This window comes from Diuraphis noxia, unplaced genomic scaffold, assembly GCF_037042655.1.
Source record: "Diuraphis noxia isolate RWA-SAM2 unplaced genomic scaffold, SU_Dnox_SAM2 contig0002, whole genome shotgun sequence".
Taxonomy (NCBI): domain Eukaryota; kingdom Metazoa; phylum Arthropoda; class Insecta; order Hemiptera; family Aphididae; genus Diuraphis; species Diuraphis noxia.
In genome coordinates this window covers 79,208,070-79,235,794 of record NW_028301712.1, presented here as the reverse complement: position 1 = coordinate 79,235,794, position 27,725 = coordinate 79,208,070, and the positions used below count along the sequence as shown (strand labels likewise).

Sequence of the window (27,725 nt, the reverse complement as noted above, 5' to 3'; positions counted from 1 at the left end):
AGTACTTGCTGACTGCTGTTATGAGTTAAACTGTCTTATTATAGGTTTGACTCGTAAAAATAACTTAAGAGGACGTGATATCCGCTATATTATGTTGTCTGCGTCTTACAAACGCATAACATTGCAAATTTTACATTCAGTAGATCACGTTTAGCTTCGTTAGTTTCAAAATTAGATTGAAATGACCTCTTATAAAATTTAAAGGTAAGAAAAATTGTTTAGACAACCGAGCGAGTTTTTTCTATATTTTAATTTTAAAGCGAGTTATAAGTATTTCAAGATGTACAACAAATTTGCAATTTTTGTTATTGCTTAATCACGAAATAGTGAAATGTTTTAATTACCCTCAAGTCCTTGTGAAGTTTGAATAATGTTTTGTAAATAAATAAATAAATATATATATAAAAAAAATCAAACTAATTAAAATGTTTATTTTTATTTTATTTTATCGTAACAATCATCACTAACCAAACAGTGCAGAATGAATATGGTCGTTTCCAGTAAGCTACGATATTCTTGTTAGTTGCATTTACGTGCAAATCAAAATGTTTACGGTGGAATAAGTTTTCCTCAACGATCAACTCTGTTTCCACCGAAATAGTAGCTGCAATGTTGGATGCCACACATCTATAAACACCTCTGTCTTCACTCCTCACGCCAGTCAAAGTTAGATTACCGCCATTGACTGTTATTCGAGGATTAAATAAACTTTTACCGTCCGCCTAGGTATAAATATGTATAAAATTAGTATAGATAATTAAAATGTTTATAGTTTTTGTTATTTTTTTGATTAAATAATGATAGTAATTATTAATTAATAACATTGATTGGTACTTTTTGGTTATCACGGCTTCCGACAATTTTCGTGTATCGCGACTACCAATAACGATAGTTAAAACACTACAGAATAGCTAATAATTATTCTCTGGTCAAAATATATATATTGAGTCAAATATATAAATTAAATTAAATTTGGAATGATTGGTAAAATTATTAATTCATACGAGGTGGAAAATATTGTGATATGTAATCTAGTATATCGACTAAAATCGCGATATATACTATAGGTACCTATCGAATCGAGATAATGACGATGTTCGGATGTTGCCCTATGTTTTTTGTTTCGAAATGAGATAAGTAAACTGCTATAGTGCTATGACAAATTTATCAAATTTATATTATATAGGTACTTTAACAATATTTATTATTGATCATTTTTTTAATATAATATAATTTTTTATGAGATAGCAATTTTAAATAACTACTTATATAAAATATTAATTTTGGCGCAAATGAGATATATATATATATTTTAAATATAGTATATTTTAAATTCTGAGCGGAGCGATGAATATGTATTGATTTTACCATGATGTATGTGTGTTTTTTTTTTTGTGTCTGTCATCAAGTTTTGGGGCTGTTAAAGTGCTTCGATTTTTGACTTCAATTCATCGTTCGATTAGAAAGTGAATCTAGTTGGTACTTTGAGGGGTCAAAAGTAAAAAATTCTTAATACTTTTCTAAATAATCGAGAAAAACAAACTAAAATTAAGGGAAAAACGGAAAATTTTACGCACAATCAATTTTCGAAAAACTCGATTTTGTTTTTTGATGTAACTTTAAAACAAATGAACATAGATACTTGACATTTTCACAGAATGTTTATATAGGCATTTTATATATTTTATAAAATTTTCGAAATATTTTGATTTGTTTAGAGCTGTTTCCTGACATTTTAATTTTTCAACTTTTTTAGTTTTTTGTTACTATAAATATCGATAAAAATTTATTTGTTGGGTAGAAAAGCTTGAAAATTTAATACAAGGCTTCTAACACATTGTAAAAACAGCAGTTAAAAAATATAAAAATACATAGACATGATTTTTTTTTATAAGCATTTAAATTCAAATTTTGACTCAATACATAATAATTACGCAATGTTCAAATTATCTTATATAGATAGAAATTCATAAAAGTTTTTCTTTTTAGATTTAAGATTTGAAAATTTAATACACGGCTCCTAACATATTTTTACAATAGCAGTTGAAAAATAAAAGAAATGCATTGTCACAATTTTTTTTACAAGCATTCAAATTTTAATTTTTACAATATGTATACGGAAAAATCACGAAAATTCGCAAATTATTTTAAGCTAGAAAATTAATAAAAGAATTTCTATTTAAATCTAAGATTTGAAAATTTTTAATAATCTATAATATATCCTAGACAGATAAACCGTCTCCACTTAGAATCGTTTTTCGTATACAATGATATTATAATATCATTGGATTCAAATTTAATTCCGTCCTTACAGTAACCCACTTGTAACCTACTGTACAGCATAGCGACATCCACGACGTAACCGCTTTTTTATATATGTACCTATTTTCACCGTGTTACAACTTACATACATTCCTTTTTTCGCCGTTTAGGAACTTACCTACATATCACATATTATTATGTAGGAATTACTAACGTATGTAATTCTTTACCTGTTACTCTCGTGTAGGAACTTTCGATTCCCCATTGAATGTGGTGCCTAAATGGACAATGCAGGGAAGGCACTAGGGTCAACTATATTTACGCGGCCCTAGAATCTCCTAGTGTTGATGTATTATAATACTATTCATATGTATGAGGTACCTTCTGCCAAACAATCGCTGGACCTCTGTTGTCGAAGTTCTCTGCTTCACACGGCATTGTGATATTATCTCCGAGCTTGCAGAAGTACAACACTTTCGGTACAACAATTAATTTCGGTGGATGCTGGACAATCACGTCCATTGGCGTAGATGCCCCTTCGGTTCCCAACTCATTGAATGGTGTACACGTGTATTTGCCACCGTGTTCTTTTTCTACCTATGTACACGCAACGTGCAATGTGCATGTAATTATAACACAACAATAATAGATTAACCACCTAAAATCCTGTATATTTATAGTATTTACATACACCGTTGTTAAAAATTACATATTACAATATTTTAAAATCGGTATACTTATGAAGTTATGATTTATTGAAGTCATATAAATATGTTATATATTTAATGATATCTATATATAATTTATATAGTTTGTTCCGATAGTCCTGTATCACCCTAATTATTTACGTGTCCAGGGACGCCCGGAGGGAGGGGCCAGTGGGGGCCATTGCCCCCCCTGAGATTTTTCGCGTCACTTACGAAATTGGAAGTTTTTTTACATAAAGTTGATCTTGAGCGACTATTCGACAATCCTTGTATCTAACAAGTCATATAGGAGGTATTTAATCGCAATAACGATTATTTTCAATACTTTTGACTGGTTAGGCGTAATTGCCGAAATCTTGTATGAAAAACATTAAAAAAAATTTGTTTGCCCCCCCTGAGCTGCATCTCTGCGGGCGTGCATGTACGTGTCTAATAAATACATCTAAATAGTTATACTTTTTTTAAATGTTATTTATAAGAATAAAAAAATTTAGATATGGCCTTAAATATAACTTAGAAATTTTCATAAATATAAAATATATAACAATCGAAAAACCACATTTAAATTTTAAATATTTCAGTCAATAAGATACTTCGGGCAATATGGGACTTTTGAGACATATATTTTATTATTATTCGATTCATACCCGATCAAAGTAAAGAGAGCCGTTTAATCTGTGGTAAACTCCGGGGACGTTGTACGTATCAAACAAGAACCCGTCTTTTTCCCATCTTATTTTCGTCAGTGGCGGGTTGGAATGGAAGTGACAATCCAAGGTACCAGGCTTACCGTAAGCAAGAAAAACTTCAGCTGGCGAATAGACGACTTTCGCCTTGTCTGCAAAAGGTGTGGTATTACATATATTATATTGACAAATATTTAATTGAAATTTAGTGGAAGCTTAGATTTTTTTAAAGTAAAATTCAAATGGTAAACTAAATTTACATAATCACCCCTTCTCTCACGCACAAATGGCAGATTAAATGATTTAAACATTACCAGCTATTACACAACAAATATTAAATATCTAATGTAAAATTTTTTATGAGACGATTGCCATTTCCAAAAACCAAAATATAAATAAATAAAATTATATTAAAATATAACAAATCCAATATTATTATTTACAATAAAAAAAAGCGGGTAAGTGGATGTCGCTCTGCTCTACATTAGGTGTTGGGGTGGATCTCTGACAAGGATAAATAAGATTTGAATGCAATGATAGGTATCATTGTATACGAAAAACAATGAACGGAAATGATTTGTCAGTCTAGGATATATTATATTTAAATATTGTCATATCGTATTCTATTTTGAAACAAATATTTTATTTTTCAATTAGGACGCATTTTGCATAAAGCGTTAATAAATTTTTCCAAAAACATTGCATGTAATTATCATAATTCATAATACCTTATACTATCATAGATATACATACCTATACCTGGTTTGAGGATAAATCGTTATCGTTACGCGATTTCATAAAAATTTAAAACTCAAACGCTCAAAACATTTTTCCTATAATGACGCTTCAAATTTCCTTTATAGCTATTTGAAGAAAAACTTATGAAAAACTTAGTGTTGAATTTTTGAACCTTAGATATAAATACAAACAATTTTATGAATTTTGAACTACAAAATAATTTGCAAATATTCATGGTTTTGACAAATTTTTGTCAATATTTGAATTTCAAATGCTAATAAAAAAAAATTGTGCCTATATATTCTTATAATTTTTTAATCATTATAAGAACAACTTATGAGGAACTTTGTATTAAATTTTCAAGTATTTTGATGGCGCCAAAAAAATTGTATCGACACTTCAAAAAACAATTTTCAGGAAAATTAAAAATTTCAGTCGTCTATAAATATCTCAAAAAAAGTCAAAATATTTTGAATAATTATCCTAGGATAACTTTACCGGGGGTAAAAATCGCCTGTTACACCGGCACTTCAAAGTCAAAAAATTTTGAAAATTAAACTGTATATACAAACATAAACATTTGGTGAAAATTTCAAGTATTTACAGTGATTAGTTTTTATGAATTACAACCATTTAATAGATTTAGTCGAAAACTGGTTTTGCGTAAAAATTCCCGTTTTTCTGTCATTTTTTTTGTTTTTTTCGATCTTTTTGAAAACTGTTGGAAAATGTTTACTTTTGATCTTTATAATGCACCAAGGATATTCACTTTTACATCAGAAACCACCCCTAAAGTTTGAAATTGAAGCATTATTTCGACTAGTTATGCTGTACACAGACACAAAAAAAAACACACACACATCATTGTAAAATCAATACATTCATCACTTCGTCCAGAATCTAAAATAATAAGTATAACTATAATATCTGTTTATCAAATGTGTCATTTTTTTTTAGGCTTGTAAATTATTTGAGAGGACACCAAATATTGATTTGATTAAAAGGTTCTTAGTTATACACTTACACTGAACATTAAGAAAAGCACCGGCAGATAGTGTTCCCTTCGCTGATATTATGCGACACGAATAAAAACCGTTATCGTTCAATGCTGCATCATAGATGTCTAATGAACCTTCTGGAGTCACGAGAAATCTACCACTCAAAAATGGCAAATCATCTAGGGGCACGCCATCTTTATACCATTGGACTACGAACTCAGGATCTTCTTTTACACAACTGAAATGAACGGACTCGTGTTCCATACGGGTTTGGTTGATCGGCGGTATACTCATCACGTCTCCACCTATATCCCCGCATAACATAATATATGACTTTAGTAATAAATTATACAAATCATATTTTATACAACAATAATTAACAACGACCACACTGTAACCTATCTTTTTTTGAAATTCGACATTTTTTTTAAAGGTATACAAATAATTATATTTTTTTTTTTGCCCCATAATATTTCTGAAGTTATTTTTCGTTTCAATTTGTATAAATTTAAGCTTCAAAAATCTACAAAAAACTGTGATCGTATTTAGATATTTTTTAATTGGCATACAATTAACTTATATATATAAGAACTTTGTAGTGTGCTATTTACAATCTTTTTAATTGCTAACTTTTAATCTCTAACTGCAAACATATTGTTATCACATATCATACACAAATCTCCATCAAAAAAACTTTAACAATCAGATATTTAAAATGTCTACAAACAACTCACAAAGAGCCAAAATATTTTTAAAACTCTTTGATACCTAAAAAAATCTAATATACCGACATATAAATATTGGTCAACATTTTTAAATATCAACGAACTGTGGTTACTCGGTAAAATCGATTTTTTCTAAGATTGGTATTACGTAAATAGGTATTCCCGTTTTTTGAATTTTTACCGATTGTGACACGAAAAGTACTAAATTACTGAACATGTTTTTCTTTTGACCTTGAGTACTAAAAGCTAAAACGTGATGACAGAACCAAATTCAAACAGTCAAACACATACCTTTGTGAAACAATAAACCATGAATAAGAATCATCTGCTCAGAATCTAAAACTTTATCTTAACTTAAATTGTAATCAATAGTTATTATGTAATCTGCATAATTGCCTTAGAGAGAAGTTATTTTTCTCATCCCGTGAAAAACTCCGGCACACACCTATATAATATTATATAAAATTATGTTTTTCGTTTAGTGATTGTTTTTAACCTGCAACCACTGCAACCATATCATAAAGTTTCACAACATAATATTGACACATAGGAGATTATTCTTACAAAATCAGCAAATTTTTTACATAGGGTATATGGTATATTAATATAGGAATGATATTAGTATGAAATGAAACACAGTAATATGTACCTATTGACTTATATCTATTAAAAAATTATACGTCAAAAATATAAGTATAATACTCAGCTAATAATATATTGCTCAAGTCATAATACTATATAGCATATACACATTTGACAAAAATTTCATTATTCAAATAATATTCTAATTATAACTATTAATTATTAAGTACTTATGATTGCTATTTTTATAAGGATTTTAGATGTGTTATTTTTATCATTAAACCGTTCGAAAAATATAATATCTACTTTCCATACCTATTGAAATAACCTAATGGCTAATGTATTATTGTATTAACAAAATATTAAGATGGGGGGGGGGGGGGGGGGTGTATCGGCTGGGCGGATTAAGGCGTCGGCTGCGACGCGCACAGCCTCCGGTTCGAATCCCGATCATGGGTGGCATCACTTTTCGGGCAGTTCACGCTGTCTGGACTTTGGAAAGAGAGTCCGCCGCCCCCCCTCACGGGCATGGCAGAAACTTACGGGTGCCAACTATAAATTCTGCCAAAAACACACACGTACCAAAAATCTACCCAACTTAAAAACCCTACAGTACCTTCCCCTACACCCAATGACCTATGTTGCCGCGGGTTAACTAATAAAAAAAATAATATATATATATATGTATATAGGTTTTAATAAATAAATTCTCGTTTTAATTTTTATGTAGGTAGAACTGTAGAGAATATAACTAATGTAGTATATAGTATATACGGAAGCATTAATTTAATTTTAGAGGAAAAGGTTATTGTCGTTATTATCATATTATTATTCACATTTCACACTTTAAAATTGTAATTAATATATAAATACTGTAGTAGCATTTTTGTTAGATGATACCTACATAATAAAACCATAGACAATTTTATTGTGTTGAGAAACTGTTACAACGATTATACAATTATCATAGAATTTGTAAATAGGTATCCAGTCAATTTATAATGTCTAAAGAGTTAAGACCATACCTAATGTATAAATTATGCAAGCCTAACCTAAGTATATATTATGAAAGGGAAGGGTTTAATTTAAAAAATAATTTATACTATGAATAAATATAAAGTAGTATCACGGTAAATAATATGTTAGCTTTATTGACAGACGTTGTGAGATATTTTTGATTGGTACATACAAGCCATTCGACTCACTTCTTCATATTATAGTCCATCCTGTCAACAATACCTCCAATAAATAATTAATAAAGGGACCCTGAATAATATGTACTTGTAGGCTGACCTCGTAGTCTTCAACAATGTTCAATTTTATCAGTAAGTCAAGGTCACACACGATTAAATCAGTAAAAGAACGCTTAAAACATATTATTTAGAAGCGTATACTTGTTTTTACGTCCTTTATAATGAAATAAATCATTTAAAAATCATTACTATTATCATATTGAAATGTCTTGGATACAAAAATTCTTTTTTACTCACAACTCAGTAGACACAAACGACAGTTATTATATTTTAACTACTAGTCAGAAATTACTATTATTGTATTTAAACTCCTAAATTATTATTTTACGTATTATTCTATGATGGTTGAAGTTGGTGATGAAACAATTTCGTGGATAAATTCAAACTAAATCAGTGCCTAATTCGTCCATATTACTATACCTGTTACTTAGGTATCAGTTATTTAAACAACGCCACAGAGATTTTGTTTATATGTAAACACTAAAATACTATTTTTTTTTATCATTAGTTTTATTAGCTATACAAGTATAAAAACTATTATAGATCAACAATTAAAACAGTATTATATTAATGTTCTGAATAAGATGTAAGTACCTACTTACCAATAGTTATAAATAAATGTACATATAATTTCTGGTTAGGTTAGGTTAATGCAGATACCTAACATAATATAACAAAAAAATATTTTATTTAGATAGGTTCCTAATAGGTAGCTTTATTTTTCGTGATCAATTTCAACAACTATAGGTAGTTCAAAGTTGTCCCTAAGTTAAAATTAATGATTACCTTCTTTTATTAATAGGTACACCTACTATAACAAATCATTTGTTAAAATGGAGTGCTTAACTAAATCATTAACTACTATAACTTATTTAACTATTATAACTATCTAAACATCAATTTATTATGTTTTTTTGCATCATATTATTCTAAACCGTTTAAAATGGTAGATTATACTTCCTACAATAAATAACATTTATTTTATTTGTTTATAATTTATTACTAATAAGTATAATGAACCATTTATTGTTATTTGAAGACTTAAAGTAGATAACTATATAAGTTATTTGACTTGCTTCACATGATTCAAATAAATAATTTAACTACAGTGTTCTCTGCAGCTCATACATATAGGTACATTGCCACACAAGTACGGACAGTACGGTGGTACCTAGTACCTAAGCTTTAATATAATAATTATTTCTGTTTTCGTGATTAATACATTTGTCTTTCTTGATCCATTTTTTATACTCTTTAAAATGTCTGTTAAATATTAAGCAATTGACTCATTTCTTAACGTTTATTGTTTACACGTTGTAATTATTATAGTTTGTCTTTATGTATAGCAAATACGCTATAATGTATAGGTACTATATATCAATATTAAAAACGTATAATATAAATAAAATGGTTTAATAGACATAATTATTAATTATAGGTTCATAGCTACAGGCATAATCTATGTAATTTTGAAATGTTAAGGACAATGAAATATACTACATATCTGGCTACCTATTCTATAAGAAAATATCTTTCGTAAAATCCCCAAATTTACTTTTTGTAGACGCAAATTTGGCAGAGTTGAATCCCTACTATAGTAATATTGAATAAGACTTTTGAATTTTGGCGAGGTTTTCGTCCCTAAATCTCCCCTATTTGCACCTATGTTAATTAATATTTGTATGGTATATAAATACTTATATTAGTAAAAAGAGAAAAATTCCATAAATATTTATGTATTATTATTATGAATAGGAAACTAATAATCATCATATATTAAATTTTAATTATAAGTAGAGTTAATTTATTCTCTTCAGGTTTGAGGATTGAAATATAAAATAATATAATTATATTTTTATACTGTGATTAATATAATAATAAACAATTATATATACATTATATATACTAATTAGTGTTAAAATTAGGCCTCACCTTGCACATCAAGTCTGAACCGTACGCCAGCTATACCACCCACCATGCCCTTGTCGACTGCATTCAACGGTGAGTCTGTAATCGATTGGGGTGATGACAGTGTCGGTAAAGGTGATCGTGACGAAGAATGATGTAGCGGACCTGCATCACCACTGTAAGTCACATGACACTCGTAGTTACCTGTGTCTGACTCTCGAAGACTAGAAACGTTGATTGCAATGGAGACTGCATTGTTGAAATCTGGAGGTTCAACCACGGTAGTTCGTCCGTCATACCGCTCGTCAGTGGTTAACGTACCCTCTGAACACGTAAATACTGTCTGCCCCTGTGAAAGGAATATAATAAAATTTAACACAATTGCAAACTGTTGTGGACGGTTGCGTTTGCTGCAACATATTATAATTTTTAACTACAAAATGATTCCTGCTATTCACAAATATAAATTGTTAAATGATATTTTTTTTAAAGAAACACGCTAAATTTTATACTTAATAAACTGTGGAAGTATTACCAAAAAAATCTATCTTTAAGACTTACCTGTTAAATGTTATTTAAATTTCTTCACTCTTTCCAACTTTTTATTCGCAAAGCCATTCAAGCCTAATAAAAAAACTTTCTCTTCAAAATGTATAGATTTAATATCAAGTATCTTAGGTTTTAGCGCATTGTCGAATACACACGCCAACCTGTTCATTATATGGTAGTCGTTTATGTGTACCTACGAGTCGTAATGTTATAATATTATATTATTACTAACTAGGTATACCTATTGATTAACTAATTATAAAATAAACGACTACTAACAATAATATTGTATAACAATTTACAAGCGTAGTAACCTTGAATATTGTTATAATAATTAGTTTAATTTCCAAGACATTAGATTTACAATGAAGAGTAAAGTTACATTTTATAGTTCTTATATACCAAATTTAAAGATAATCATATTTAAATTCAATATAGCTGCTATATCACGAGAATAAGTGGGCACTCACGTCTTTTGTCCAACGTACGGCTACAAGACGGCGAATACCGCCGTCGTTGTACCGCGGTTGCGGTACTGCCGGGCATTCGAATACCGCGTGACCGCCGATCTGGGACGTCAGCGAGCTGACTTCGGCCGTCTGACCGTTACAACCATAGCGGTCAAACAGCAACACCGCCGCTGACAAGTGCAGGACCAGTATACCGAACATACCGCACGTTTTCAAAATGGTTACGTTGACCGCGGTTCGGCAGACCGATCGTTCAGAGGACAAGCAGCACAATGCGGAGATTATTGCTGCAAAGGCCGCGCGGGAGGACGAATTCACACTATTTCGCGGACACGACATAAATAATAATATTGTCGTCGTTGTCGTCGTAGTTGTAATAACAACAATAATAACGCACGTGACGTAGGACAAATATTTGCAAATAACTATGTCGGTTGCGGGCAGCCCACGCGATACTAAATGTAATGTATAATTTCATATTATTATAAACTAATACTTAATATAATAATAATATACCCAACATAAATACATCAGCGCGCAGTCAGTACTTATGCTGATGCTATACAGTGGCACTGTACAGTGTACGGTTTAAGTAGGTAACGTTCTGCATAAGCTCATCCACTTATATAATTTTTTCGAAGTGCGCTCTTTTTACGACTAGTACCTATATTTCCACAACATTTTTAAACACAGGATTTTTTGATTTAAAAAGAAGGATTACCAAATGAACGTATTGGTGCACGTCATAAATCATCATTAAATACAGACTTACTATTGGTAGATACCTGCAGTGGCGTACTAACAGGTGGAGGATAAAAACAGAAAAAGATGACGGATGGATTATTTTCTTTAATATTTTTTAGAATGGTATTCTTTATGTTATTACATATTAGGTATATTATCTATTAGTATTTATTATTTATTATTATTTTATTATTTATTGTTATTGTATTATTATTATATTTATTATTATTGTCAACAAATTACGTATTAAAACATATAGGTATATTGAAAAATAGTTTTGTATTATTGTATTTCTGTTAACCCTCTGTATTCGATTAGCCGTCATTGTTCCGGTACCGACATTGACGGTTAATCGAGTTTCTACTGTATAATAGTTGCAAAAAAAATATATAGGTATAAATAATTTATTTAATTATTAATTTATTAATTTAAATAGGGCTCAGCAATAGTTTTAATTCGAACATTTTAACAGAATTTAATAAATCAAAAGAAAAGGCGTAATAATTATAAAATACGAAAATTAAAACTTGTAGATACATTTTTAATATGATCAAGGTGGGTTATAGTTAGCCATTTATATATATATATATATATTTTTTACAAGTAATAAACAATCTGTATCATAAATTATATCTAGACAAAAGTTAACAGGTCATGAAATGTTGTTGAAAGGAGCTGCACCCATTGATGACACTTTCCGTTAGCTTGAATAGTTTAATTTAATTTATAATTTTTTTAATTTATTTTTTTTTTAAATTAATTTAAGAAATCACGGCACCACTTACGCTTCAAACGTCTCGGAGGATTTCCAGGTATCGTGGGAGTGGCAAAGTTTATAACAAGTTGATTTGGATGATTATTTAGGCGGCAATAGAATCTTTTATAAAAGATTTTTGCTTCCTCATTAATTGTTTTGAGTTTTAAGTCAGTGTGTAGTGTATGATTTGAAACGTAGGGTGGAGCATTTGTCAGTTTTCTAAGTGCAATATTTTGAAAGGTTTGGATTTTCTGAATATTTGTCTTTTTCGCATTGCCCCAAAGTTGAAGGCCGTAGGTCCATAGTGGTTTTAATAGCGTTTTGTATATAAGAAGCTTAGTTTTAGTGGATGTGTATTTATTATTGCATAGTAAAGGTTTAAGTAAGCGAAGACGATGATTCAAAGCTAATCTTTTAGTTCTGATGTGATGAGCCCATTTTCATATTTTGTCTTAAAAAATCTTCTTCTCAACATACCATCCAAGTGTAATATTTATATTATATACTTATAATATGCCAACTTGAATTATATTTTATTAATAAGTATCAAATATTAATATATAAAAGACACCTAAGCTTATTAAAGTGGGTATATAGCTGGTAATATAAACATAGGAAGGTAGATACTCTTTAATATAAGCCTACTTAATACTAATAATACTTATATTGGTACCTTACATATAGTAACTATATTAACATCTATAGGTATATCCTAAAAATAACATTAAAAAAAAAAATTCAGAATTTAGAAATTTTGTGAGATGGCATTGTGATTTGCGGTAAAATGGGCTATTGGGAAAATAGATTCGGGATTTTGGTTTTCATGAAATTAATACTAATAGATTTATATTTCAAAATATTTTGTTATTATTTAACTGTGCATATTCTGTATTTAACTTTTATTATTTGTATTAAAATCACAATAATATTTTTTTTTTTTTTTTTTTTTTATTAAAAGAAACTTTGTAAATAATTAGCTTCGACAATTATAATAATATTTTTAATATTATTAAATATTAATTAATATTTAAATTGTATTATAATATTAACACATTTGCATGCTTTATTTAATTAATACCTTCCAATACTATGTAATTTGCTTATAGTAATAGTAATGGTTAACAACAGTTACTTATTTGTATTTGAAAAATATTAGAGTAGGTATTACCTACGAGAAGAGTTTTATTTTTCGGTACCGTTTCCATAGTCTTATTTTTTATATAAATACATTAATCTTGTTATACGATCAACAAAAATTTCAACCAAAAGTCCTCGGACGAGTTTTGATAGGTAAGTAAGCATACTTATATATATATACAAGTAGTGAGTTATTATTGAACCATCTTACGTCTTAAGGTTTAGTGTTATACCTATACAAAAGCAAGTTACCCTGGATACACCAGCAAAAGTTCTTAACACGCAAGTATACATCCTGTATACCTATTCGGTGCTATGTAGGAATGTTTGACTGTTATTCGTTTCCATTATTGCGCGCCGGTACACAAAAATACTCGTACATAAGCTGTTGATGATCATGTCGTGTAAATCATTTAATATATGTGTAATTTTAGATATCTTAGACGTGAGTATCATTATTTTGCTAAACCACCAATATACTAATTTCTATTATTATCTTCTATTGTTTTTACTATATTTATTTTATTTACGGTTTTGATCAACAAAATAAATCAATAATATTAAATACCTATACTTAACTACAGGTCACGTGTCCCGGTGTGTGGATATGTCCCAAAGGAATGATATATCTCGATATTTGGTTGTTCGGATATAACAGTAGCACATCGTATGTAGAACCCAAATTTCCTTTAGCTTTCAATGAAACATTTAATTTCCACAAAGTAAAATATAAATAATTCCATATTTTTGTTATTTTTATTAATTAATTAATTTTTTTTTTTTTTTTGCGCAATAGACCTTTACAGAACTCTCCAACTTGAGGGACATTCAGAAAGTCTTAGAAGAAAAATGCATGAAAATAGAATTAGTGCAAGCCTACAAAAATAAGCAAATCACTTTAGCTACATATACCTCATTTGTTGATGCAGTATTGTATCCCGAACGCAATCGGTTGAGTAATAATGGAGAAATTGCATTGCTCATGAAAAATGAACCTTTATTTCCGGTTAGTATAGGTAGATATAATGAATACATCATTTATATTTAAAGAAAAATAATTTCCAAGTTAAATAATTTTTTTTAAAGTAATTGACATTCATATTATGATATTTTTAAAACGCATAATGGTATTTTTTTAAATAAACGTTTCCCCTTCCTATTGCATCGTTAAAAAAATGCTTCTATCGCTAAAACTTGAGTACATATATAAAAAAAAGTTGTGCTTTATTGAATAATATAAATAATATTAATAGAATTTTACAATTTTAAAATACTCTTTATTTACTTTAAAATTAAAACAAGATTACAATGAGATAATATTTTTACATTTAAATATCATAATATATCACTAGTCAGTTTTACCTATTAAAAATAACAAAGTAAAATAGATTATTTATAACGCATGAGATTTGCTATGTTATATTGGTTATTAGATGGAAACAGTACACGCTGGTACAATATGCGTTTAACAAATTATTAAAATTACAATATTGTAATATTATTTATTACCAATTGTCTATTTCTATAAATAAGTCCTAGAATATACAATAGGCATAAATGATATTTTATATTATCAGAAATAAGACTACATATGTGTGTTGTAAAAGATACTTTAAACAATTATTATATGAGTAGGTATAAATACTTTAATACTTTATAATTTGACAAAAAAATTTTTTTCAACTACTCAAAAAAGTATTATCTACTAAATAAGTTTGAATTTATTACATATATTTTCTAGCTTTGTTTCCTACATAAAACATGTTTAAGTATAAATTATTAGTAATCTGTTAATTGTTAGCTAGTTATTACATAAACTATACACTTATGTTAATAGTTTTATGTGAGGACAAAATAAAAAAGTTATTATCTAGCAGAATAGGACCTCATCTCTCCCTACCTATCAAATTAGAGGATATAAATATATGCCACTTCGAAATTTACATTATTTAATTTTCACATTTTTTTTTTTTTTTTTTTATATTTAAAATGCAGCTTTGTTTAACTAATTATAATATATATACCTACCTATTATACCTAGGTACTGATTAAAAAATTAATTATTTCAAAAAAAAAAATTGAGACCATTGTTTATGTCATTGGCATGAGCAACATAAAAGATATTATGTAGGTAATAAACTACAAATAATAACAATGGATAATCACGTAGGGAACTATTTCACCAAAAATTACACTGGTCACCAAGACCAATGTTACAGAAAAAATAAATGTCATTTCACGTGGAAATGATCAATACTCACCACAATATTTAGAAACACAAATTCAGCCGAACAGAATGAAAAGAGTTCATCATTCAAAATTAAAGAATTCAGAGTGTTCACAATATAACACAGAACTTAGGTTGGAAAATACACACAATATTTATAATTGTACTCATTTGAATTTAATATCGATATTACGTTAATAGGAAAATTGACAAAGAGGGAAATATTAGTTCAGATACAGACAGTCAATTATATTGTTTAAGATCAAAAAAGGTAATATAAATTTAAATCATTAATCATTAATTAGTAATAACTTATTACTTATTAGTTATTATTTTTTTTTTTTTATCAATGATAAGTATTAATATTTAATGTATACTTATACCATTACATTATTTAATGTAATAATATATTCACTTAAATTATTCATGATTAAAGTAGAGACTGGAACCATTTGTTTTTCGATTCTGGTTCTGGTGTCAATGATGGTACATAATAATTAGTTTTTTAGAAAGTTCTGGTTCCTAGCTGTTTGGTTTCGGTTTAAAAAATATAAATTAAGGATTAAAATTAGAGCATATCTATATATTCTTTATAATCTGTTTAATTTTTTATAAGTAATATGTCACACATACATACAGTGGCGTATTTTGGTTGATTTCTCGGGGGGGTGTCAACATTTATTGAACCTCAAAAACAAAATTTTTAGTATTATTTACTAATGTAAAAAGATATTGAATTAATTTTTTAACAAATTAATATGTTAGGAATTGACTCGAAGTCTTACATTTGATAAAAAATGGTATACTATAAAATGTGACAATATATTAGGACTTTTTTTTAAATGTCGGGGGGTGTCAAGACATGGAGGACACCCCCCTCCCCCCAAAAAAAAAAAATAAAAATAAAAATACGCCACTGCATACATAAGGTAATAATTAAATAATGGATCTCATTATACCCAAAAAATATAAATTATCTCAGAAGTAAATTACAAAATTAATTATCATTATTAAAATCGGTAATTTTTTAAAAAAAATATGGGTTCCTGTTATTTTAAAATACTTCGATTTGGATTGTATCTAGATTAAAGAATTTTATTATGTATATAATATATATCCTTAAATATACTATAATCTATATATTTTATATCATATATAAAACGTACATCGACGATTTCATTTTTGGCAGTCCAAAGAAAGCGTTTTACACAAAAAATTATGCAAATTCAAACCCTACCCCTCATCCCAAATTACGTTCATGATCATGCCATTAAGAGGAATCAACCAACAGTTATTTAGTTGATTCCCTCATTAGAAAATACATTTTTTTTAACTATTTCAATGTAGATATGGTTTACATACCACTACCGCTGGTTCACAATACTTATTATTTGAAAATTTCTGATGAAAATGAATATTCTTTAATTGTATACGAATCAAAATTTTTCTGTGATGGGTTAATATTTTTATTAAAATAAATTAACGTCTGTAATTTTAAATTAAATACCTTATTATTCATACATTGTGCACTTTTGAATTGATCGACTCAATTATTGTTGACGACAGTTTTGAACTAACGCAAGGATAATACCAATATAAGATCTAATGAGTGATGACTAAAGAGACACTGAACTCAAGGCTGTTTCCTTAAGTTTTAATTGACCAATCCTAGAATTTTTCTTGTTATTTGTTAACCATTAGATATATTTTTTATTTTTTCGTTTGTTTGAATCTGTAAAATGATTTGTTATTAATTATTAAAAACCTGATAATTTTTTTTCTGCATTTAATAATAATATAATAAATTATAATATGTAGTGACGGAGAATATTCCAGCAGCTAGACCTTAATATTTTAACATTCGACCATTATAGATATCAAGTAGAAAACATCCATATTACATTAACTTATATCTACATTTTTCACCGTTCCTTTGAACCTCGAGTTACAACCAGCTATATAATATTATTAATTCATAATATATAGATTTTTTTTTACTAAAAATTATAAATTTCTCTAGGCCAGTGCTGAGTAAAATTTTAAGTAAGTTGAACCTTAATAAACAAGTAAACAACGCATCTATCCCTCGTGTTTAAGAATTACTCGACCACCGTTCATTTACAGCATTTGCTGCAGTTTGTATTATGCAGTATCGCCGATCGCCCAATTTATGTATGAGGCTATATGACAAAAGTCATATGGCGGGGGTTCGAAAGATACTGCAGAGTATTGCATCCAGAATAATTTACGTTTAATCGTAAAAATATACGATTAAACATAACATTACTTATTTGAAGATTTAAATCTGATGCATAATAGTTCAATGATAAAAAAGCGAGAAAGTGGATGTCGCTCTGCTGTACAGTAGTTAACAAGTGGGTTACTGTAATAGATGAAATTAAATTTGAATCCAATGATATTATATCATTGTATATACAAAAAACGATTCTGAGCGGAAACGGTTTATCTGTCTAGGATATATTATAGATTATTAAAAATTTTCAAATTTTCGATTTAAAAAGAAAAATTTTTTTATTGTCAAAATTCAAACTTTAAATGCTTATAAAACAAATGTGTGACTATATATTTCTTTTATTTTTCGACTGCTATTATAAAAATATGTTAGGAGCCTTGTATTTAAATTTCAAATCTTAGATTTAAATAGAAAAACTTTTATGAATTTGTAGCATAAAATAATTTACGAATTTTCATGATTTTTACATAATATGTTGTCAAAATTCAAACTTTGAATGCTTGTAAAAAAAAAATATGACCTTAAAATATCAGTAAACAGCTTAAAACAAATCTAAATATTTTGAAAATTATATCAATATATAAAATGCTTTTATAAACATTTAGTGCAAATTTCAAGTATCTGCGGTCATTTGTTTTAGAGTTACACCAAAATAAGAAAATTGCTAAAGTGAAATCCAGTGAAAATCAAATGTTGTAAAAATTTAAATTTAAAATGCTTATAAAAATTTAATTTTAATTTCCGGTGGAAATTTTTTTTGTGATAAAGATTAACAAACTTGTAAGGAATCTTGTATTAAATTTTCAAATCTTAGATTTAAAACAAATTTTTTTTATTAATTTCTATCTTAAAATAATTTGCGAATTTTCGTGATTTTTACGTATTTTGTAAAAAATTTAAACTTTGAATGCTTATAAAAAAAAATTGTAACTATGAATTTATTTTATTTTTCAACTGCTATTGTAAAAATATGTTAAGAGTATTGTATTAAATTTTCAAGCTTTTCTACCCAACAAATACATTTTTATCGATATTAGCTTACAAAAAATTAATAATGATCGAAAATTGCATATGCCTATGAATAGTTCAACTTAAGTCAAAATTTTTTGAAAATTGCGTGGTGGATTGAATATACTTATATAAACATTCGGTGAAAATTTCATGTATCTATGGTCATTTTTTTAAAAGTTACATCAAAAACCAAAATTGATTTTGTCGAAAATTGATTGTGCGTAAAATTTCCCGTTTTTCCCTTAATTTTAATTTTGTTTATCCCGATTATTTAGAAAAATATTAAGTATTTTTTACTTTTGACCCCCCAAAGTACCAACTAAATTCACTTTCTGATCGACCGAGGTACTGAAGTCAAAAATCGAAGCACTTTTACTGCCCCAAAACGTGATGACAGACACAAAAAAAAACACACATACATCATGGTAAAATCAATACATTCATCGCTCCGCTCAGAATCTAAAATGGGGTGGAGGGAGGTGATGGAAATCCCTTGATATACGATGTCATACTATATTTTAAGCACTGTCTTTATGTACATACCTAACCATGATTATTATTTATTAGACCAATAATGACATGATGGATTTGGAGTATCATTCGAAAAAATCTTGCAGTAAGTTCAAACAAAAATTATTTAACGTCTTATTATATTTATAATATAAATATACTTTAACGAAGGTGAAAATATGAATAGATCCAAAATGAACGAGCATAGAAAAGAAATCAGGTAAGACAGTACAATATACATAATTTTTTATTAAAATAATTATTTGTTTAGTCATTTAGGTAAGTGCCTATGTACAAAACTGTACTAATTACTAATTACCTAACTAGTTAAAGAGTAAAATCACATAAATGTTAAGTTATGCTTTTCAATAACTTTAACTTAATAAAATAAAAAATGTATAATATTTAAAAAGAACAAGTGAAGTAAATTATTAAATTATAATTGCTCATGGTTATCTCATAAATATTTTTAATTTTACTTAATTAAGTATTTTGCAATAGCTTAAGTTAATTCTAAAAGGTTATTTATACATTTATATTTACCATTATAAAGAGGTAATTGTTTTCAATTAATATATGAAAATTTTCAAAAATTGGCTTACAAAAGTATTTATGAAATATATTACTTACCTGCAATATACCACTAAGCCCTCGTGGAAGGCGATTGTATAGTACAGCCAGTACAGGTCAACTTCAAACAAAAGAAGAAGATCAACAGCTGACTACAACTTAAAAAAAAAATGTTTTATAAAATGTTTAGGTAGATGAATATTGTAATTTATCAGTTGTGTATTTATTTTAGATCTGTCTATCTTTTCTACAAATGGTAAAAAAATATAATTCTAAGATGTTCTCATCATTAGGTTACACCAAAACTCTACTGTTTTCCAGTTAATACAAAATATAAGGGCGATGAGTAATTAAAAAAAGTAATTTTTACTTAAAATTAATATTTTCTTAAAACAATATTATGTACTTAACTTAGTTACTTAAATTTATTTAGAATTTAGAATAACTTTATCTTGACTCAAATTAAATGGTTATTAGGTACCCAACTGTATCTATATAGTACATTATAGGTACATTATCTAGTTTTACAATCCACAAGTGACTTGTAAATTTATTGATTTATTGTCAAACCCATTAAAAGTGTAATTAGTATAAAACTTTATAAACTTACGTACGTTTACTTCTTTAAGCGATCGAAAAAAAATAATAGAATCTTTAAAAAAGAAAGATGCATGTTTGGATAATGATGAGTACAAAAATATGGAAGTTACATAAAAAAAAACTGGAAAAAATATTAATGCCACGTTCAAAGTGGAAGCACATCATTATAAGTGCTGTAAACCTAAGTTAAATAATAGTATGTATATTTTTAATTTAACATTGTAATTTTAATCCTTTTAACAATTTAACAAATTGTTTATGTAAAAGGCAGCAGTACTAGTGAATCAATAAAAACAAGCAGGTAATCATAAGGTATTTTTATAAATTAATGTATACACTATTCATATTTAGCCATACCTATTTTAAATTATTGTTATGTTAGTGATGAAGATTCTATAATTAATAAAGAAAAAGACATGAAAGTTCCTGTCGTACAAGAAGATTCAGGTGAAGAACCAAAGAAAATAAATCCGAAGATTAAAGCTCATTTACATTTGAATGTGTATCATTGCGAATGTGGTATGCCTGGCTGTATGTTAAGCCCAAGCTGGTAAAATCATTAAGTTTCAACATTTTAGTTTGCGTTTATCAGTATTTAATATTGATATCTAGTTAATATACTTTTATGAAGATTAAAATATATTAAACCGATTTATTGTCATTGAAAATTGCTTTTAAATTACATTTTACGCATAAATATATAAATACTTAATGATAGTATTAATTTTATTGTCTATATTCTATAGTGTAGGCAACGTTAACGCAAATAGAGATGATGATATGAAGGGCGTGCTAAAATTATTGTAGGTATACTTAACTATTTAGTCATTTTTTCTAAAAGTTTGATGAAAGGTCCTATGGGTAAACTGAGCTCATGTTTGTCTTTATAAAAACTACACTTTGGCTGCAAGACGATATGTTGACGTTAATACTGTTTTGAATCCAGTTACGACCCAACACCTATACCAATCAAACATTAATGCATTACCAATAATCAATAATATACCATACATGATACATTATTCATAACGAAAAATGTACAGGTTTAAGGTTCTTGGAAAATCTTAAATATTCCATTGATATTAATTGATAATATTCTATTTAAAAAAAATTATACGATTTTATAATACACTACCAAACTAAAAACTTCCAGCAACTGGCCGGTGCCACTATATTATAATAATTCTCGGATGCGTGACCACCCGGATTCTTAGTGGCAAATCGCAAATCCTTGCCACTCATACACGTCGTGTTTGAACCAACCGTATCAACCATACCAACAGTACCAACTGTAACCACTACAATAACTAATGACCATAGCTGTCGGGCTGTAGATCAAAAAAAAAAAAAAATCGGAAATTTTAGGCTACTTAAGTACCGGTAAAAACGACTGATTTTTCGGAGATTGTAACTGCTGAACCAACACAAGATTTCATAGATAATCCCACTGCAGACTTAACCGTGGAATTTCCACAATAACTACCCCAACTAGTACGTCAGAGGTCATTGAAATTAGTCGTGAGTGATGCTGGGGTAAAAGAGCACCGGGGAATCACGATCGACAAGTCATCGTCTCATCGATCACTCTTGACGAGTGAAGATACGACTCTGGCACATCAGCCGAATCCTCTTTTGAATGTTGCTAGTTACTACAATTTCAAAATGTCGAGGGATGTCTTCACCGTCGACTACAAAGTCCGTAGAGTCGGAAATCGGAATTATGTAGATTATAGCCACTATTACATTCTTATAGACCTTTTACACTCCTTTATCTTTTCAGTTTCAAAGTCTCGCCATGCGATACCATATATAGGAATATACCATATCAAAAAGGCCATATTCTCCTCTTTATCCTTTTTTACCTCCACTATTTTAATAATGCTTCTATCACGCAATCTGCTATTACAGATTTTGATTTAATTAATTAACCATGGTTTTTGTAAGAAACTTATTTTTATATTATTTTTTTCCATAGTTCCATTCACCAGTATATTATTTGCTTGTAGGTATCTGATAAGTGATTGGTATCACATTTCATATTTTTAATTTTTTTACGAATATGATATCAATATTATATTTCTCAACTTTTATAAAAACCGCGCGTTAATATTTAATTAAACATCTTTACAAAAATACATATGGAGAAGACTAGAGCCGTTTTTGTTTTTTAATCTCTTGGGTACGCACGGCCTAGCTCTTGTATTGGCGTATTGCGCAAATGCTAACCAAGTATTAATAACTGAACATATTAATACATGGATAAATATAAACTTGTCTTAAGCTTTTAGTAAATTGCTAATTATAAATAATAATTCTGTAAAACACAGGAGGAATATATGCAACGAAGTAAAAATGAGAGACACTGTTGGAGATGCAATTAAATACAATATATCTTTGAGAAATTACTATAAGAGGCTTTACGATGGGACCACATATCAACTTCGTAGAAATCTACAACTACTCTGATTCTATTGCGTTATTAGTTCTTATCTTAACAATATGTTGTGGTGCAGTGACGTAATTAGCAGCAAATGTTTGGGGTAGCGAACACTTTTATATGCTTCACCTTCTCCAATAAGCATAATGGGTGGGTACCACTTACACAAAACTTCCTTCTAAATAATTATAAAAATCATTATAATATTTACAGTTCCATAACACGAAAATTCACAAATAAAGTTTTTTTTCCCTGATAACTGATTAAATAAAGGTAAATATTAAATAAATAGTAAATACACGCTGACGCGGATTATTTTTATTATATGATGTAAATATTTTTGGAGCAGCTAAATAATACTCTTGCGACCCCATAAACATTTTTGAGGTCACGACCGCTACCCCATAGTTACGCCACTGTTGTGTTGTATTATGTATAGAAAATCTACTAAAATAAGTTATAAGTTATGAAAGCAATTAGATATATTTAAAAAATAATAATTTTATACTATTATTGATCTTGAATTCAAAAGTTGCATATTGTATGGCACACATAAACATAATATGGACGAGCACACTGTATAATATCATATTATTATTATACTGTATATATTTTATTAATACATTGATTTAATCTATAACTATAAAATGCTTATGTATTTAACACCGAGTTAAAAATATTAAATAATCATCTGGAATTTTTCAACTGCCTTGTATATGTATAATTTTACACATTTTGAAATGAATAATCAGAACATTAAAAATACGAGAGAAATGAGTGATTGGGGAATATTTTCTGGGCAGTCGTCAACTATAAACCACTGAACTAGTAACACATCTTGACCCATGGGGCAGTAAACTATAAGAAACATGTATTATGTTACCTAGTAGTTATTTAATTTAAATTTAAGTTTAAAATAAATTATTAAATAAGTAACCAACTTTTTTGATTCTATCAACATAGTTAAAACCTATTAACATTACATTAAATAAATAAATAATAATATATTAAAATCTATTTAGTAATAATTTATTATGCACAAGGATTAAGCCGATTAAGGTGACCATCATACTATCCTATATTGTATCATAATAAAATTACCTTAACATCATGAACCAAGATAAGTTAATTTTAGTCAGTATACAATTTGTAAGCCTACATTTATTTTGAAATATGTATCTATGTAATCATTATTTCACAATGAAGGTTAACTGAAATTTGTATAAACAATATTTAAATGTATTTGAAACAAATAATCAGCACTACATTCATATTTTAGGGTCTAAAATGGCATTTTTTAATATGAGATCAATTATAACTAAACTTTTTTTAGATTGTTATTTTCTAGTGATGGGTTGAACCCTGATTTTGTAAATAGAACCAAACTTGAATCAAACTTTAAATTTTTTTTTTCAAACCCGAACCAAACCAAACCTAGAATCAATTTAAGTCGAACTCGAACTCAACATAATATGTACTATTCATTTTTAAAATATATATAAAATATTATCATTAATAAGTATATAATTTAAGGAATTATTTCTAAATAATCACTATCAATTTTTATTTAAAAAAAAATAATAAGCTATTCATATTTTGTAAGCCCAATGGCCTATGCTGCCGAGGGCTCTTTCCTAATTAAAAAAAAAAAAAAAAAAAAAAAAAAAAAAACTTTTGAATTATACAAATATTTGGTCTTTGGATTATGATGGCTATTAAGTCTAAAGTCCAGTTCAACAAATATTTTCAAGTTCAATTTCTAAACAGTAAAAGATGCTTGATAGTTCAGTTCAAATTTTGTTCATACCGAGTTCGAATTTCAAACCTAACCGAACATCAATAGTTTGGTTCGAGATTCAAACAGTTCGACCCACCACTATTATTTTCTAAATTATATAGCTATAGCTGAAAAAAGGTACTTGAAGCTTCTAGAGCACTTCTTCAGACCAAAATATATTCAAAACTAAGGCGGTACAAAAATAATAATAATAATAAATTGAAGGAATGCACATAACAAAATGACAATGGCGTATTTACTATCTCATTAATACTAATAAAATATAAGAAAAATTCATTTGAATTTTTAATAAATTTATTAATAAAATCAAATTAAAGAAATTATTAAAGTAGACTTTATACATACATTTATATAATTATTAATAAGTAAATAAATAGGTGCCTTAATACAGTGTATATATTATTATTTTAAATCATTTTGCTTATATATTTTTTCTTTACTAAATATTTAAAATAAATATTAGTTGAAATATGTTTAGAAACTTCATTCAGCTCCACCACTCTGAAAAAAATAATATTACTATAAATTAAAAGTACAAATTTTATTCATATGAACATACAGTAGCAATCAAACTTTACAATAACCATTGATTTTAGAAAATATAAATAAGACATAATATAGGAGTTTTCGATGACTGATATTGTCATCTGTCATACTGTCAGCTACTAGATTCACTGTATCCGTTTATATTGCGCTTAATAAAAATGAATATAGTAAATCCAGCAGCTGACAGCATAATTTTAGTCACTGAAAACGCTTATGTGATGGCTTATCGGTATATTACAAAATCAATGAAATAACTAAATAATGAAAAATATATCCAATTTATTTAATTAATTGATTTCTACTGTATCATAATTTGTTTTAATTTTCATACGTTAATAGCATTTATTTCAGCAACATCTATTATTACTCTTTTAAATTTTGTAGGTAGTTGATAGTCTTCCATTGTTTGTACTTCACTAATTGTGGAAGGTGACGGAGTTGAATCAGATTTATCTGTAATATAAATACTTTAAAATCTAATGGCCTTTTATCAATATATAAATTTTATAATATTTTAATTCTGGGTTGGATGAAATTGAACCAGAGGTACAACAGGTTGGATACCATTAATATTAGTAGTTTATTATGATGAATAAATTACAAATAACTAAATTTAAGCTGTAATTATCAACAAGTTTTTTATATAATCGTGAACAACCCTAAAACTTAAAAATCAGCTGACCAATATTGTCATAATAATGAGTAAACAGCTTCTATTGGATTTTGTAGTGAACATTAAATTAGGCCAATATACTAAATAGGTACTACTGAATTAAAGCCAACAAATGTTGAAGATTTGCCAAATTAAAACAAATAATAAAGTTAAGAATATTACTAAAGAAAATTAAATATAAATATCACTAGGGGCAGTTACAATTTACATACATTTCCCTGAAAAATATTTAATTAATTAAAAATAATTTGTTATGAAATATAACAATTGTTTGCAAAAGTAAAAAAAAAAAGACTAAAGGTATTTTACTCTAAGCAATCTCAATAGTACATACATAGATTTGATATGGATATCTAAAAATTGATTATCAATAATGATTATTATTAATAATGTCATTAAAAAAAACTCTTCATACTTATCTCTGGGACACCATATCGAAACTGGATTAATGGCCGATGAGGTTTTACTGTCTAAAAATCAATAAAAGACAAATTTAGAATTAGATGCTATACATTCATTAACAGGATTAAAAACATAATGCTTTAATACAAGGGTAGAATGTTAATTATTAATTAATGTTACCCGTGTGTAAAATTTATTTTACAATTAGTAAGAAAATCACGAGCTAAGATAGAATTTACAAATGCTGTTTGCTTGTAGATATATTGTTAAATTAATAAACCTTAAAGATAAGAACTTAAATAAACTAAATTATATATGAATATATATTTTAGTTTAAAATAAAATAAGGTAGGAGGTACATTCAAATTGTGACCCATGAAAAATTTATATTTTATTTTCAGTACTTTAATTACTTTACATCAAAAAGGTTGCCAATCCCTGCTTTTATATATTACTAAGGTAGCATAATATTAAAAATCTTTTTGAACACAAATTTATTTCAGAACACTTATGTACATCCCAAACTCTAATGTTAATTAAATTTGATAATTATGTATCTAATTATACAATTGGTTAACTTTTAATCAATAAGCAACATGCTATGAGGGCAGCAACCAATCCAACTATTTGATTTTGATTAGAATTCAAGATACATTTTTCGACTGATTTTGAGATTTGCCATTGGAATTATTTATGTGACAAGTCACAACAACATCGATATTAAACATATTATTGTAAAGTTCTTGCCCCCTATCAATAATATTCTTATGAACATTCTCGTCACACACTAAGAGTTGGTAGAAACGCACCTGATAAAACCGTACGATGGTTTTGGTGTTCATGATTGACGAAGTCGAAAAGTTAGTAGGAAAAAGTAGAATCAAAACGCGTTCAGTTCTAAACGTCTTAGCGAATATCACTATGGGAGACAAAGTTAAAACAATAATTTAAACGACGAATTGAGTAAAAAAAATACCAAAAAGCAGTAATATTTGACTATTATGAACGTCAGAACCTCAGAATGTCAGAAATTAGACTAGAAGATAAAAATTAAAAGTTAAAACTGTGAATTTTGATTGATATTTCATTATTATTTAATTTTATGAAATGATATATTAAATTTGTTGATAACAGTTATGCACGCTGCACTGCTAATCAGCTGCTACTTACTTGGTTACTTA

The 27,725-nt window shown here is 27.7% G+C and overlaps 3 protein-coding genes across 5 annotated transcripts in view; 1 reads left to right on the top strand and 2 right to left on the bottom strand.

Annotated features, from left to right (window-relative positions):
* bdl (borderless) overlaps positions 1–11,241 on the bottom strand; it is a 31,979-nt gene extending 20,738 nt beyond the window's left edge. The window contains exons 1-6 of one of the 2 annotated variants that reach the window (XM_089220929.1): positions 10,879–11,241; positions 9,884–10,208; positions 5,418–5,696; positions 3,617–3,807; positions 2,644–2,859; positions 469–722 (exon numbers count right to left, since the gene is read on the bottom strand). In XM_089220929.1, coding sequence (XP_089077055.1) covers positions 469–722; positions 2,644–2,859; positions 3,617–3,807; positions 5,418–5,696; positions 9,884–10,208; positions 10,879–11,217 — 1,604 coding nt within the window. In that variant the 5' untranslated portion in view covers positions 11,218–11,241. The remainder of the gene's footprint in view (positions 1–468; positions 723–2,643; positions 2,860–3,616; positions 3,808–5,417; positions 5,697–9,883; positions 10,209–10,878) is intronic. The other variant, XM_089220928.1, reaches the window with a different exon arrangement.
* A 2,541-nt stretch (positions 11,242–13,782) lies between these two features.
* Positions 13,783–24,049, top strand: LOC107167035 (spermatogenesis-associated protein 6). 2 transcript variants are annotated; one of them, XM_089219816.1, is made up of 11 exons: positions 13,783–13,961; positions 14,101–14,238; positions 14,313–14,522; positions 15,687–15,877; positions 15,945–16,014; positions 19,576–19,624; positions 19,690–19,738; positions 20,718–20,884; positions 20,956–20,989; positions 21,071–21,238; positions 23,016–24,049. In XM_089219816.1, exons 1-8 carry the CDS (start codon positions 13,908–13,910, stop codon positions 20,800–20,802), a joined length of 846 nt encoding a protein of 281 aa, XP_089075942.1. In that variant the 5' UTR covers positions 13,783–13,907; the 3' UTR covers positions 20,803–20,884; positions 20,956–20,989; positions 21,071–21,238; positions 23,016–24,049. The 2 variants fall into 2 exon arrangements, with proteins under 2 accessions (XP_089075942.1, XP_089075943.1); XM_089219817.1 differs by having other exon boundaries at positions 20,956–21,000.
* Positions 24,050–25,199: 1,150 nt separating this feature from the next.
* LOC149058970 (uncharacterized) lies at positions 25,200–27,644 on the bottom strand. The gene is made up of 4 exons (XM_089219818.1): positions 27,354–27,644; positions 26,558–26,612; positions 25,801–25,922; positions 25,200–25,424 (listed from the first exon to the last, which is right to left on the bottom strand). Exons 1-4 carry the CDS (start codon positions 27,384–27,386, stop codon positions 25,407–25,409), a joined length of 228 nt encoding a protein of 75 aa, XP_089075944.1. The 5' UTR covers positions 27,387–27,644; the 3' UTR covers positions 25,200–25,406.
* Between the last annotated feature and the right edge of the window lie 81 nt (positions 27,645–27,725).

What these genes read in the sequence shown, in the direction of transcription:
- LOC149058970 (XM_089219818.1), bottom strand. Translation starts at nt 27,386, where the DNA reads ATGAACACCAAAACCATCGTACGGTTTTATCAG. An exon ending in CCATCGTACGGTTTTATCAG is followed by an intron (nt 26,613 to 27,353) that starts GTGCGTTTCTAC and finishes ATTGATTTTTAG; the next exon opens with ACAGTAAAACCTCATCGGCC. An exon ending in ATATGGTGTCCCAGAGATAA is followed by an intron (nt 25,923 to 26,557) that starts GTATGAAGAGTT and finishes TTTATATTACAG; the next exon opens with ATAAATCTGATTCAACTCCG.
- LOC107167035 (XM_089219816.1), top strand. Translation starts at nt 13,908, where the DNA reads ATGATCATGTCGTGTAAATCATTTAATATATGTGTAATTTTAGATATC. An exon ending in AAAATGAACCTTTATTTCCG is followed by an intron (nt 14,523 to 15,686) that starts GTTAGTATAGGT and finishes ATAATCACGTAG; the next exon opens with GGAACTATTTCACCAAAAAT. An exon ending in TCATTCGAAAAAATCTTGCA is followed by an intron (nt 19,625 to 19,689) that starts GTAAGTTCAAAC and finishes ACTTTAACGAAG; the next exon opens with GTGAAAATATGAATAGATCC.